The following is a 14,233-nucleotide window of genomic DNA, read 5'->3' on the forward strand; positions in this document are numbered from 1 at the left end:
CATCATACTATGTATTTCAACCATCCTGAGGGCAGCTGCATTTTCAAATAGACAGAATAATTCCTAACCCATGTGAGGGTTCGATCCTGCAAAACACTGAGGACTTAACTACTAATTTCAAAGAAAGCTGAGGACACTAAGATTAGATCATCATATAGAAGAGGTAGGTCCACGTAGCTGCCGCCAGCTGGGCATCTCACCTGACTGAAGGAATCCAGGCTGACTCCGTTTTCAATGAGGAACTGGCGAATTTCCTGGACCAGCTCAGTTTCTCCCAGAGCAACCCTCACTGCCACGCTGTCTTTACTCTCCTGCAAGAACATCAGTCACCTGTTATTCCTGCTGCTCTCAGAAGCAGATGCAAAGGGAATTTGGCAAAAACCTTGAAGGCGAAATGCTCCAGCTCCTCTGAGGCTGCTGGGAGTTTTGCCATTGGAGTCGGAGTGCTTCCCAAAGCAAAATGAAATTTCCAGGAAGGATCTGAACTTTAGGATGTAAATTTCCATCAGCTTCTAGTTATGTAGAAATGCAAAATTCAGCCACAGAAAAGCAGAGTGGGAAGGAAGGCTGGGAGTGTCACTGTCCTCCAGTGACAAAAGGATTGTTCGGCTCAGATCCCACAGGGAAGCTACAGCACCACAGAAGCTTTTGCTGCACAAAAAGATCAGGAAGGCCCTGGGCACAAGGAAGCAGATAGGAAAGTGATTTCCCATCCTAGCTGATCAATAACCCAACTCACATGATCCAACACTTGGCTTTTGGAAGCATTGTACTTCTGAGCAATGGCATCAGCCACGGCGTTTGTCCCCACAAACAACGTGTTCCAGTTGTGAGAGCTGGGAAGAGAAAGAAGAGCCAGATTCAGAGTCACACGGTCCCTTCTTCCACTGGTGTCTCTCTATTCAACAGTCCCGGGTAAAAAACAGCTTTGAATGACACCATTAGCAGCCAGAGTGCAGAGTTATAGCGAAAGAAGAGTGGAATGTCCTTAGAGAAGGGACAGGATGAGGGAGATATGACTGGAGAGTAAACAGAAAGGCAGCTTAGCTCTTCTTCCCTAGAGAACCTAGGTCACAGCTCTGCAGTTACAGCTGGAAGCTCAGATGTTGGCTCAGAGGAACACACGCTTTTTCAATTGGTTTCCTAAAAGCATAAAGCCCAAGCAAGCAAGGCTCTGCTTCTTTCCCTTCAAGTTTGAAAATATCAGCCACTACTTTCAAATTAATCTGTCACATAGAAAGAAAAAGTTCCTACAAGTTTTAGAAATACAGGTGGCCAAGTAGAAAGACCCAAATGATCTGAAACCACTACCCTGAAGAATTACAGCATCAGACCAACTTACTAGACACCAGAGAAATAAAAATCATACTCAAAGCTGTTCAAACCCATGTTTTTCTCAAGTTATGCTGTTCACTGAACTATTAGAGCTACTTAGACAGAGGAATCAAGTAGGTAAGAGAGATAAAGGCAGGAGAGCTAGACAGCAGATGCTTTCTTGACTCTGGTAATTTATACAGCCCTCACAAAGACCCCACATGCATTCCTGCCACCTGGAAATTTGGCAGGTTGTGTTTGTCTTGCTCCACTACAAGACACCTCTGTACCTGGTACTCTTGGCTTTATCCTTGGCCTCTTTCTGCTTTTTGTAGGAGGAAGACTCTTCTGCATCTACATCTTCAATTTTTTCCTTTTTGATTGTGGATGGTAAAAGATGCATCATTCTACCCTAGAAGAAAAGAAGAAGAGGTCCAGCAGCTCCAAAATAACCTACAGAAGTTCATGAACTAAGCAGAGTGGAGGAGATTTTCTGGCACCTTTACTTATCAAGCAGGACTTCCTAAGTGGAAGGAGGGAACCTTCTTTCCCAAAAGAGACGTTACTGCAAGTCAGAGTAGCTACACAATGTGAGATACTGAGACTCCACTTCTAGTTCAGGTTTTGGTACCTGCAAGGCTGTTCAAATCAGGCTACTCTACCAAAAGTACCAGTGTTCCCATACAGCAAGGTAAAAGAAACTAAACCTTTCCAGCCAAGGACAGAAGCAAACACTTGGTCACATTATTAACAAACAGGCTCACCAGCTGCAATCCAATACCACAGGAAAACCATCAGTCACTGTACCTGGAACACTTGCCCATCCATTTCTGTGTAAGCCTTCACCGCATGCTCAGGAATCATATAGGTGATGAAAGCAAACCCTTTGGGTTTCTTGGTCAGTCTGTCTATAGGGAAATGGATCTCCGAGAGGGGTCCTGCAAAAGGCAAGGCTTTACCATGACAGATGTCCTGCACAGCCATCATACACTCTGAACTGGCACCTCCTGGCCAAAACCGGGGAGGAGGGGAGCCAGGGAGGGCAGAGCAGCCCTGGATATTGCAGAGGGTGTATGGTGAGCCACCAGCCTGAGTGAGGAACAGCTGACTGCAGACTGACAAGGCAGGTCCAGCAAAAGCACCCCAAGTCCAGCTGTGCACCACGTGACTTTGACACACGACACAAACCAGGCAAGTTCTGAGCAGCTGCATTTACTTTCAGTCAGAAATAAAGATTTCCACAACCTAACACTGTGTTCCCCTGCAGGATACTCTAACGCCAAGACAACTTTAAATTTGTTTAACTTTGAGCTAGAAAAGGGAAGCTTCAAACTCCCACTTGACATGCCAAACACGAGCATGAATTTGGGGTGTACCTCAGAGATTCACCTCTTACCTATTGTATCCAGCAATCTCCTGCATGCATTTCATGCAGCAGGTGCTTTTGGTTATCTTTTCCTCCTCCCCATCCCACTAGGACTCAGAGCCTTCACTGACTGGCAAGAGTTTTTACCATTGCATCCAAGATGTGACAAGAGGGGCGAGGGCAGATGCACGCAGCAGTATGTGCTTCGAGCAAAGAAGCATGGAGCCAGCATCAGTTACAAAGCTGAGCAGCCACAGCAGGCAACAAAGGCGATGGGAGTCAGTCCACATTCAAGATGTGTTGGACACACAGCTTTGTCCATTCACACCCAGCAAGAAAACCTCCACGTGCATGAAGGAACGACGTAGCCCTACAAATCCCAAGCAGATAAGCAAATACTTACCGTACTTGGAGAAGATCTTCTCCAAGTCCTCCTCAGTGCTAGTAAAAGGAAGATTCCTGACAAAGAGTCTCCCCGATTCAGACAAGTCCTCCTCTTCTTCATCATCCCTCTTCCTTCTTTGCCATGTGTGCTTATCAGGTTTTGCCGTAACAGTTTCTTTTGTGGTATTCCTGCATCGGAATACCTCAACGCATCGCCCACCTAATCCACACACACAGAGGCACATTAGATGCTTCCCAAGGCCATGGGCAATCAATATCAATGCACAAAGAGCCTGGGCTTACAGCAGCAACAGAGCTTCAGCCTTTCTGCCTGTGCCAACCTAGTCCACAGGCTTCCAAGTAGATATTCCCATCCTACACAGGATTATTGCAAATATAATGTTAGTAGGTACACTAAGGGTTAGGCCAAGAACAGGTTTCAAACACAGGCTTACAGGATCGTTTGTACAAATCCCCTGTACTATCCCAACCAGATCTGAACAGTATCATTTTTATACCAAGAGTAAGATACACTCCAAGCACATGACAAAAACTGAGAGCCAAAGAGCAACATGCACAGCTCAGTCACTCGCCAATTCTATGCCGTTCCTGACACGGCACCTGGTTTATCCCACATCAGCTGAGCACAGGAAATCACCCCCACCATCTGCCTGAGAAAAACCGAAACAGGAGATACTTCTGCAGTGAACACTTCAGCAGCTGAGCACCCTGCCATCAACATCAGCCAGAACAAGAAGGAACAAATAGCCCTTACCTACGTATTCTTTCTTTCGCTTCAAGGCTCTCTGCACTTCTGCTTCACTCTTCAAGTCAACAAAGATATAACCTTGGAGGAAGGAAAGGTTCAACTGAGCATCATGTGGGGACTAATTGGCTAATTAAGGGTAAATCGGGCTTTCTTTAATATAGATTCCTATAGATAAAGCATTCAGCTCCCATTGAAGTTTCAATCCAGCCTGAAAATGGCCATGTCAGACTGGAAGGCTGCCTTTTAAAAGCTTATTCTCTACATGTGAACCAAAGAAGCCTGACTTAACAGCTGAAGTAGGCTTTCACAGGTGTCTCCAAGAGCAAATAAAAGTGCATCCGCTGTTAGGCTACGAAAGGAAAACAGCACATAGCAAAGTTTCCTGCCAGCTCTGATGACCAGCAACGCACTCCTTCTGATGGGCACCTCCAGTAGCCACAGCCTGTCAGGAGAGCCACCTTGGCTAAGGACGGCTCTGCAGCCAATACGCACTGGTCAGCAAAGTCCCTAGGTGCTGCTGCAGCTATCCCAGAGGAAGAGACTTTTCCTTAGTGTGGTTTGGGATATTTAGGAAAGTTCCAGAGACACATCAAAGAAATGGCTCCTGCTGCTACTCCTAAGGGAGCACAGCCAACATAACTCTGCCCGCGGCATCGTATGGACAGCAACTAGGGCAGGTGAGCTGCAAAGTCATAGAAAGGTCTGTAAGAACCAGGACATGAGCCACCAATTTGGAATTGCAGATGAAAAGAGCAGAGGTGTGACTGAGAGGTCCTCTAACTCCCACTTCCACATACAGACATTACCTGTATTTTTCCCCCGGGCATTTTTTCCTATCCGGATTGCCACTGGCTTCAAAGGCAAGAAGAATTCACGAACTTTTTGCTGCAGGAAGAATTAGAATTAAGTAAGTTCTCAGATACAGGAAGAAGCAGGTTTCAGACTTAGGTTGTTTCTGTACTTGATAAAAAAAATACACCATGTGCAACACACAACGTATCTGCACAAAGCCAGTTCAAAAGTTCCTCCAAGCACCCGCACAACCCTCAAAACAGCTCCATAAGTGAAGATAGAAGCCTTTGCAAAGATCACACCATGTTACACCTGAGAACACCCTTGAGCCTCCCTTCCCAGCTTGGTAACAAAGCTTGCCTCAGTGATGTTCAAGGGGGCACCACGAAGTTTCACTGTGTATGGTGTACTAGCTTCTGCTGTGCTGCCTTGATTCTGCACAGAGATGGGAGAGGAAAAAAAAAAAAAGCAAGCTGAGTGAAAAATAACAAAAAAACCCCATAGCAGAACAAGCCAGTCTTCTCCAACAAACAGGAGGCTGAAGAGCGGAAGAGAATATCAAGAGATTCTTGCAGCTGCCTCAGGCTAGGCAGGAGGTGCCAGGTTTGGCTAGGATACTCAAACCCAGTCACTAAAAACTGAATTCTGCAGAACAGCGTTTCCTGCACACAGAGACTGACACAGGAAAAACAGAAAAGCCTCCAAGAAGTGCATTAGCAGCACCTGTTTGGAAGTCCCATCTCTGGGAATTCAAGAAATACTAACAGGAGATCCAGCAAACTAGTTTAATGGCTCCAGCCCAGTGAGCCAAGAAAGCTGGTACCTACAGAGTCCCACAGCTTTCAAGCTTTCAGCTCCTGCTTTAGATAAAAGTCGAATTCAGCTATACCTCTAGAGTGGGCCCTTTTTTCTTCTTCTCCACTGTTCTCTCTTGCTGTATTTGTTGGGCTTTTGGCTTCCCCCTTTTATCTGTGCAGGTGCTGATGGTTTCTGCAGTGCCCAGATCTTCCTCATTCTCACTTTCCTCTTCTGTCTCCTCACTATCTGTTTCTTCCTCTGTACTGGATGGTGAGGATGAATTCTTGACTACTTTAGATTTCAAGTAATCCATATCGGAGAGGTCTTTGCTGGTAGCTGCCTTCTTACCTCCTTTCTTTGCTGTTGGAGAGACCAGAGAAGTTTTGCACACAGATGCTGCTGCACTCTCCCCAACCAGGTAAAAGCCGAGAACTGACACAACCATGAGAACCATCTCCTTCTCCTTTACCCTTTCCATGGAAAGGAAAAGTTTGAGAATAGCAGAGCAGTTTTATCTCAGCACTTCCAGACTGACAGTCTGGATCACTGTTTTTCAAAGCAACAGTTCACATATAGAACAATTCAGAAAGGAGCTTGAGGAATTCCATGGCAAAGTATTTTGACTCCATTTTAATGAAATACTTTAAGTAGAACCCGGAGAAGATTTTCGATTGTTTAGTTTAGTTTTGCAGGGAAAAGAACAGAAGAAGCAGTTTCTCCTCAACACCCTTCCACCAAAGATCAACTGATCACACCTACATTTTAACCCAAGGAAAGATGAGAAGCAGCAGAGAAAATGCCATTCACAGCCATAGGACAGCATAAGGAAAAACCACATAGAGAGGAGAAAGGCTTCAAAACCACATTAGTTACTGGTGCAGGGAGACTGGATTCTAACACAACATACACCAAACTGCAGGCCAGATTTCTCAGTCTTCTAAGTTAACCCACTGCTCCACTAGGATACCGTTTTCCTTTCAGGATCCAAGACACTGAACTCTGCCCCTTCTCATCAAATCTGACAGGGTGCAAGGACACGTCGTTTACAGAAATGTGCATCAAAGGCAGACCAGACAAGTTCACAGACAACAGCTATAGGTTACTAAAAATGGTTTCTCTTTAGAAACCACATCCAGCTCTGGAAACCCTGGAGATGAAAGAAGCTGCAGGCTAGGACAGCATTTAAGGGAAAAATGCAGATGTTTGCCCTGTTACTCTTGCCTAGACATTGACTTAAGGATGCAGGGGAAAGCACAAATGCCATCCCCTTAATATCAGAAACTGCATTTCCCACATTTCCACAGATTTGGGAACAACCATAAATCCACAGCACACAGAATGAATCCCATGCTTGAGAAACCACCTTCCTGATTACACTGTCTCCATTTGTAGGCAAGACTCAGAGCTGGGTCCTATCAGCACACCTGCCCTCATTCACCATGACAAAGACAAGCAAAGGGTGATAGTTCATTTCAGTACCTTCAGTTTCCTCCTCATCTTCAGAGGGTTCATTCCCATCCTCACTCAGCTCCTCAGACTCATCTGAATCAAAGTTGAGATAATCAGCTGCTGGCTTTGCTTTTCCCTTCTTGGGCTCCTCTGCCAAAGTGTCATTAGCCCAAGTGGCCACTTGAGACCGTTTCTGGTGAACTACCAAAAACTCCTGGAATGTTTCATCTTGTTCCAACTGTTGGGAAAGAAATAAGCACACAAGCTGTGAAGAACTAGTAGCAAGTTTGAATTTAAAGATATCATCTAATTTCCAGCAACATAAAAAAAATCCCTTAAGGGGAGTTCGCTTCACACTAATAAGGTGAGCACTTAATGTGACTAAAGTCTTCTCGAGATCTCTCAGTCTTACTGTTTCTGTTTTGTAACTGATGTTTAGAAAGTACTTTAAAGAAGGAAACAAAACATTAACAAGAAAAAAATTATACAAGTTAAACATGACAAACTCACATAGGGTTAAAAAGCAGAGTTGTTCAAACAGGATTGTCCTGGACACAGTGCATGGTCACACAGGAGTAGCTGACAACTAAAAAATTGGTCTTCAGTGTTGGGATTGTTCAAATAATGTTTTTTTATAGTAGAATCTGACTGTCACTGAGTTGGTTAAATCATATACCTTGCCTGAATGAAAGCATGGGAAACAGTATAGAAAATACCTATTCAGCTCTTGCTTTTAATACAAACTAGCAACAATGTAGGGATTGCAATTCAACCTCAACTCACCTCCTTTAAGTTTTCCACAGGATCTTTCTTGTTTTTATCCTAGGGAAGAAAAAAACATATTTTTTTTTAGAAAGGCTCATTAGAAGCTTAGCCAAGATAATTTCAGGTAACCTAACGGCACAGGGAACACAGATCCTAAGGCAGAAAATACCAGAACTAGGACTCCCAACAGCCACTGTCCCAGCTACTCTGTCCTTTTCTCCACACACCAGGCTACCCTTCTCGCCGCCAAGTCACTGACATACACCAGAGCCTCCAGGAACAAGCAAGACTCACTTTTTTTGTGCCTGCAGGAGCTGCACTTGCCACGGGTTTCTTGGTCTGTTTTTCTGGGGTAGGGACCTTCTGAGAGTGTTTACTCCATGCTTTGGGTTTTGAAGGGTCACCAAAAGACTTGCATAACTCAACCTGAAAATAATCAGATCTTTAATTAAACATATGCTTCTGTTAACTGCTGGATAAGCGTCCATCAGGAACCTTTCTTATAACCTTGACAGGATGGAGGGGGCATGTGCAGGATAAGAACAGGCACCTTCATACAGACATTCATTTTAAAAGCACAGAGCCACATATTCACTTGACATGGGGAACAGTTTGTTGTGCTCATTTAAGCACAGTTGTCCTGTTTTATCATGAATTGTTCTTTGTCAGAACAAGATGGATGACTTGAAATGAAAAAAATGAGCTTAAGTTCAAAATGTTAGATTATGACAGCTCAAAATCTTAACACCGCTGTTCCAGCCAGCACTGAATTCACTGCTAGTGCACAAACACAGCCCATGGGAATCAAGTACCTGCTTGAGACACCAGCAATGAGGCCTGGTACCAGGCTTTGCTATTTTGCTGCAGGGGACTTAATCTTTAGACTTTCTTGGCCCCCAGCTATTGATCCCTAAGACCACCAAAATCTCCAATGACAAACTTTCTTAAGAATCAAAAGGAGGTATTTTTAAAGATCAACGCACTGTGATTCTGGAAGTGTCTATAAAACTTCTGTTGAAATGGTTCAGGGCTGTCTGAGCTTCATCTTCAGACTTGTAGCCAATGAAACCAAATTTCCGGAACTTGCCATCCTTGGTGAACTTCAAGCAACAATCTGTCAGCGTACCAAAGGCAGCAAACAATTTCCGAAAGCGATCTTCCTTCATCTGGGAAGCGCAGAAGGACAACAGGAAGGCAAATCAGAAATGTAACACAGTTAGAGCCACGCTTTGTGGACAAGTCCAAAACAAAACATTTTCTACCAACAGGCTTCCAAAGTGCTGTAGGAACCACACCGTCTCACAGCAACACGAACAAAAACCCAACACGTGAGCCACCGAACCCCTTCATCTCCCCAAGAACCCCCACATGTGCAGACCTCCGCCTGCAGTACCCCTGCAGCTCAAGGGGGCACCCAGCTCTCAGGGAGCCCAGGGCCTGCCACAGTAAAGCCCCCAGTTCAACCCCAGGCCCGGTGGGACCTCACGGGGGACCCAGGTGGCAGCAAAACAGCACAGCGAGCACCTGCACCCACCTCCCTGACAGCGAGCGAAGGGCCGGGGCCCCGACAAGCGCCGCTCCCCCGGCCTGAGGGGCTGCCAGCTCCCTTCCCTGCGGCTCTCCCCCAGCCCATGCCCCACACTGCCCGCTCCCCGCCAGGGCGGCCCCCTGAGCTCTCCTGGGGCACCCCCTGCCCAAAGGCCCCCACCATCCCACCCCCACGGGAGCCTCCCCGCTCTCCCACAAGGACCCCCGCACACCTCCAGGACCTCTCAGAGTCCCTCTCCCCAGCACATCTTCGGACCCCGACCCTCTCTCCCTAGAATCTCCCCGCTCCCCCGCGTCCCCACCACACGGCGGACCCCCTCCCCTCCTGGGCCTCTCCCCGCTCAGGAGCCCGCGTCCCCCCTCAGACCCAGCTCCAGAGCGGGCAGCCCCCCTCCACCCCGCAGACACCGCACCCATGCGACGGGCTCACCCCGTTGGGAAGGTTCTTCACGATAAGCCGCGACATGGCAGCGACAGTAGGCAGGCGCCACGCGGCACAAGGCGAGGCCCCGCCGCGCTCAGCGCCGCACACGCCGGCCCGCGGGCGCCGCCATCTTCCCGCCGAGTCACGTGGGCGAAGGACTGCGCTGCGCAGGCGCCAGAGGCGGGGCCTGGCAAAGGCCTTAGCAACCGGCCCCTAGCAACGGCGCGCGGGACACCGGGAGCATCAACGGAGCATCGAGGGGGCAGGCACCGGCAGCGTATGGGGGGGCGGGGGGAAACGCGGAGGGGACCGGGGACCCGGCCGCATGCGGGGAGAGCCGGCAGCGCCGTCCCGGGGGTCACCGCGCCCCCCCCGCCAGCCCCGCCCCGGTGATGCTGCGTGCCCCCCCGCCTCCGCATCAGCGGGGACCCCCGCTGCCCACCCCCGGCTGTCTCCGAGGCGTGCGGCTGCAGCCCCGCGGGCCGGCCGCGCTGCTCCGTGGGGCCGGAGGAGGGAGCTCCGCGCCCGCCGCTGCACGGCAGCGCCCACCCGAGCAGGACCCCCGCGGGGGCTATGGAGGGGTTGGGGGTGATACGGGGGGACGCCGCAGCGTGCCTCGCCGCCCTGCTGTCCCACCCAAAGCCCCCGCGGCAGGAGCAGGGAGGGAAGGGTGACAGGGCTGAGCAAAAGCGGCCTCTCCCCGAGGAACAGCTGAACACCACAACCAGTGGATGCTGGGTTGCAGAAGCTCCAGCGGACAAAAGAGGCCAAAGATGATGGAAGATAAATTCCTTGAGGGTTATTAAACACCGGAGGTTCTCTCCTACCTGGACATCTGTTGCTGGAGGGCAAGCATACTGTGGAAAAGTGGGACTCCTACCCTTCAAGCATCCCCTCTTCCTCACAGCCCTTCAGTCCAGCTCTGCCCATTTCACATGAGGGGCAGTGACCTGGACCTGAAATCTGACTTTACACCTTTCTCCCCAGAGGAAGATGCTCGGGACAGCTCTCAGCTTCAGCACAGCTCTCACTAGTTTTTCACCCTCATTTGGCTCCACACCTGATTTCCCCCAGGGATGCAGGCTGCCCCCACCCAGAGCAAGCCACCCTGGCACTGAGGTCTTACACCCCACAAACAGCTTGGGCAGGGACACCATCTCCTAATGCCCTTCTGAGGCTGGCTCTGCCCATCCCAAAGGCTCAAAGAGCAGGGAACACATGGCCACAAGCTCTTTGATGGAGGCAGCCCTAAACCCAGCCACACCACTGCTACATCCCAGTGTCCTGGCGGGAATGGGATGCAGGCTTGTTAACTGGAGAGCCTAGCCAGAGCCCATGCTCTCCCCCCAGGTAAGCAGCAAGGGAAACACATTTTGCAGGGAAGGAGAGCTGAGGCAACGGCCAGACTCAGTGCATGGGAAACAGGAGAGAGCAGGATGCTGCTGGGTCTGTCACCTGGTGCCTTGCTCAAAGGGAAAATGTCCAGCACAAACCCCTCTCACCCCACAGCCCCGACTGAAGGTACCCAGAAGGAGATGCTCCTGCTTCTGCTCACCTGGCCCTTCAGAGGGGTCTCTGTGTGGTGTCACGGTACCAAGGACCAAGCTCCCTCCCCCTCTTGCCCTCTTCTCCTGCCTCGTCCTTGGCCAGGCTGTCAGGCCCATCACTTGGGATGAAGGCTAGCACTGACAGGGCTGCACTCACACCATCACTAACACATCCAGACCTTGCCCTTGTCACTCCTATCCTCTCTAAGACACTTACTCTCTCTCCCCCCATCTTCTCCTCACATGCTGCTTGTAGCCAGCAGCAGTGCCCAGCTCCTGCCCACACAGCACTGTCCATGCCTGCTCCCGCCTCCTAACAAGGCACCACTGGGACAGAGACACGCCTTGGCCTTGGCCAGCCATCCTGCTCTTGACGGGTCCTCATCTCCAGCCACAGCTTCACCTGGGGCTGCAGTTTCTCTCCTATTAGCCTCTCCTGCATTCAGGGTTGATTTTCCCCAGGTGAGAGCTTGGCCCCAGTGCTCAGCACTGTTGAAGGTGCCTGGGACTAGAAAGAGCCAGTTCACTGAGGCTTGGGAGAAAGGTATTTAAGTGAGCCAGGCTCTGGACCACTACTCAAGTTGACTCTTATCCTAGACTCACCTAAAAAGCCTCAGTTTCCACATGGAGATGTGGGTTTTGCAAGGTCCATGGAGATGCTCAGCTTTGCTAGCCTCGCTTCTTTGAAAACAGCATATTTTAGCCCTCCCTAAATGCAGAGATTCAATACAGAAGCACAAGCTTTACTAATAGTGATTTTAGATTTGACTTCCTTTGTGGTTTCTGCTCCCCAGTGTGGGTCAGGGGTTTAAGTTTACGAGTGTGAGAATTAGAACGTTCTTTTTTATGGAAAATTGGAGATTTTGGGGGCATCAGAGAGGTAAAAGAGTTTCTCCTTCAGCAGGTGGTTCTGCTGTGCTGTGGAAGGCCCTTCCCCAAAGTGGAGTTGTTCCTGATCAGATACCCCAGCCCTGGGCAGACAAGAGGGAAACTGAGGTCCTGCCTGGAGAAAGCTCAAAGGAGGTATTGGAAAGCAGATCCTAGAGCTTGAATATCTGTCCTGAAGATCATCCTTAACCCTCCTGCTGCTGGCACATGGCATGGGCAGGGGATAGACCAGCCATTGTACAGTCAGCTTGGATGGTTCACTGGGTGCAGGTCGAACACCCCGTGCTCCAAAGCAGAGACTGGGGAAGAGACTGAATAAATTGTTGGTTTGTCTGTGGGGGGAGAGGGTTTCCCTATGGAAACTATTGTCTCTGATGGTGTTAGTGTGAGATATTCCTGCCCCTGTGCCACTGAATGTACCCGCAGCAGTGCCAGACCTGCTCCTGCTTGGTATCCCCAGCAGTGGTGGGACAGATGCAGGCAGCCGCGCTGGGTGGGGAAGCGAAGGCAAAAACAACTGTGCTCAGGTTTTGTTTCTTAAACTGGCTTATAACAACAAGAGGCAGAGGGTAACGGGGAGGTGACATGCCTGGCAAAGGTGACACGACATCAACCCACAGCCAGGGTGCCATCCAGAGAGAGCAGCAGGTTTGCCCTCCTGTCCCCTCCAGTTAGCTCCGTGCTGGGGTGTCCACCGGGCTGGTGGCAGGGTCCAGGTGATGACTTTCCCTTCACCCTCCCTGCTCCAAATCCCCACCCCCCTCGGCAGAGAGGGGCACCCAATGCTCTGTCAGCCCCACTGCTGAGAGGAGGGGGAAGACGTGGTCCCTCCGTGAGCTCCATCCAGTCAACCTGTCACAACGTGTTAGGTGGCCAGCTTGTCAGCCAGCCGGACAGGGGGTTGCACAGCGCCAAAGAGCAGGGGTCACCTTGCTGTAAAATGGAATTACGGGCTGCCTGCAGCCAAGCAGCTGAACTTTGGAAAGCAGGGTTAGGGCAAGGGACCGCGGTGTCGGGGGCATCTCTCAGTGGGGAGAGGCAGATGTGGGCGGAGGGGCAAAGGGTCCCCGACATTGTGCTCTGGGAGGTGAATGCACTGGGGCTAAAGTGCTGTTGAGGAGAGAAAGAAAGAAGCTGCTGCAGATCCTGTCTATCCCTAGGTATGGCGAGAGAGAGGTCAGATGCAAAGCCTACTGTGGCCTTTGGAGAGATGCTTCTCTTGGTCTACAGCCCCCACAGTGTCCAAAGGAGCATCAGAGGTTTCTCCCCAATTTCTCCAGGTGCCAGAGCACAGCCTGTCACTCCTGCCACCCCGGGCAGGCAGAGCTGTGACCCCAAGACAGGACGGCTGCTGCGATGAGGCAACCTGCCCTGGACCACCCGGGGCTGGAGGCAGGCGCTGCCAGCCCTGTCCCAGAATAGCAAGTGCAGCCCCAGGAGCCCCTCATGCCTGTCTGAGTGGGAGCACCCCGGTCCCTGCTGGATGCTGGTGAGGTGAGCAGGGAAAGTAAGAGCCATTTGAGCTGGGATCACCCTTGCTGGGACAGGATCCCTCACACCAGGCAGCCGTTCTGGCACTTGCAGGATGCTGCTGAGCACGTTTGGGGGGGTTCTGAGCATACCCAGGCCCGTCCGTGGCAGTAAGCACTAGAGATGCTCAGTTCCCTTAACACACTTGACTCCCTCCCTTTTCTTTTAGATATGGATAATGAGCAAAATTCAGCCTTGGGAGACTACTGCAGAGGGCTGTAACCCGGCTGAGGACCTTCTTTAGTTGATTAAATTAACCTGCAGATACCAGCAAGGACAAGGATGAATGTGACCTGGCCACACTCACCACCTGATCTTGGTGTGCTGGTACCCACAAAAGCAGTCTGCTTATGTGGGTAATTGTTATATCAACAGCATCATTGGAAATGCTGTCAGAACCTCCTCAGTTTTTGTGCTGGAGATATTAGCTTTTGGGAGCAGAGATGGCTGGACCCTCCTCGTTTGAGCAAATTGTCCTGCCCAGACCTGGAGAAAAGAAATAAAAGGCTGCCTTTAATGATGTAGCTGGTGCTTGCCAATGTGGTGTCCGATACATCTGCCCCGCCGTGTGTTGCACGACAAGATGGAGCCAAAGGAGGAACAGGGGGACAAACTGCCCTTCTGATGGAACTCATCCCTGGGCAGCTGGGACTCTGCCC

General features: G+C 50.2%; 1 protein-coding gene across 1 annotated transcript in view; it reads right to left on the reverse strand.

The window, feature by feature from the left end:
- Window positions 1-9,773, reverse strand: part of RBM19 (RNA binding motif protein 19) — a 70,237-nt gene extending 60,464 nt beyond the window's left edge. Inside the window, exons 1-14 of the mRNA XM_080391491.1 lie at window positions 9,616-9,773; window positions 8,621-8,803; window positions 7,932-8,063; window positions 7,656-7,694; window positions 6,903-7,110; window positions 5,515-5,783; window positions 4,986-5,060; window positions 4,640-4,718; window positions 3,840-3,911; window positions 3,084-3,284; window positions 2,122-2,252; window positions 1,605-1,726; window positions 740-836; window positions 201-311 (exon numbers count right to left, since the gene is read on the reverse strand). Coding sequence (XP_080247617.1) covers window positions 201-311; window positions 740-836; window positions 1,605-1,726; window positions 2,122-2,252; window positions 3,084-3,284; window positions 3,840-3,911; window positions 4,640-4,718; window positions 4,986-5,060; window positions 5,515-5,783; window positions 6,903-7,110; window positions 7,656-7,694; window positions 7,932-8,063; window positions 8,621-8,803; window positions 9,616-9,651 — 1,755 coding nt within the window. The 5' untranslated portion in view covers window positions 9,652-9,773. The remainder of the gene's footprint in view (window positions 1-200; window positions 312-739; window positions 837-1,604; window positions 1,727-2,121; window positions 2,253-3,083; window positions 3,285-3,839; window positions 3,912-4,639; window positions 4,719-4,985; window positions 5,061-5,514; window positions 5,784-6,902; window positions 7,111-7,655; window positions 7,695-7,931; window positions 8,064-8,620; window positions 8,804-9,615) is intronic.
- Between the last annotated feature and the right edge of the window lie 4,460 nt (window positions 9,774-14,233).

This window comes from Falco punctatus (assembly GCF_963210335.1).
Source record: "Falco punctatus genome assembly, chromosome: 1".
Classification (NCBI taxonomy): Eukaryota; Metazoa; Chordata; class Aves; order Falconiformes; family Falconidae; genus Falco; species Falco punctatus.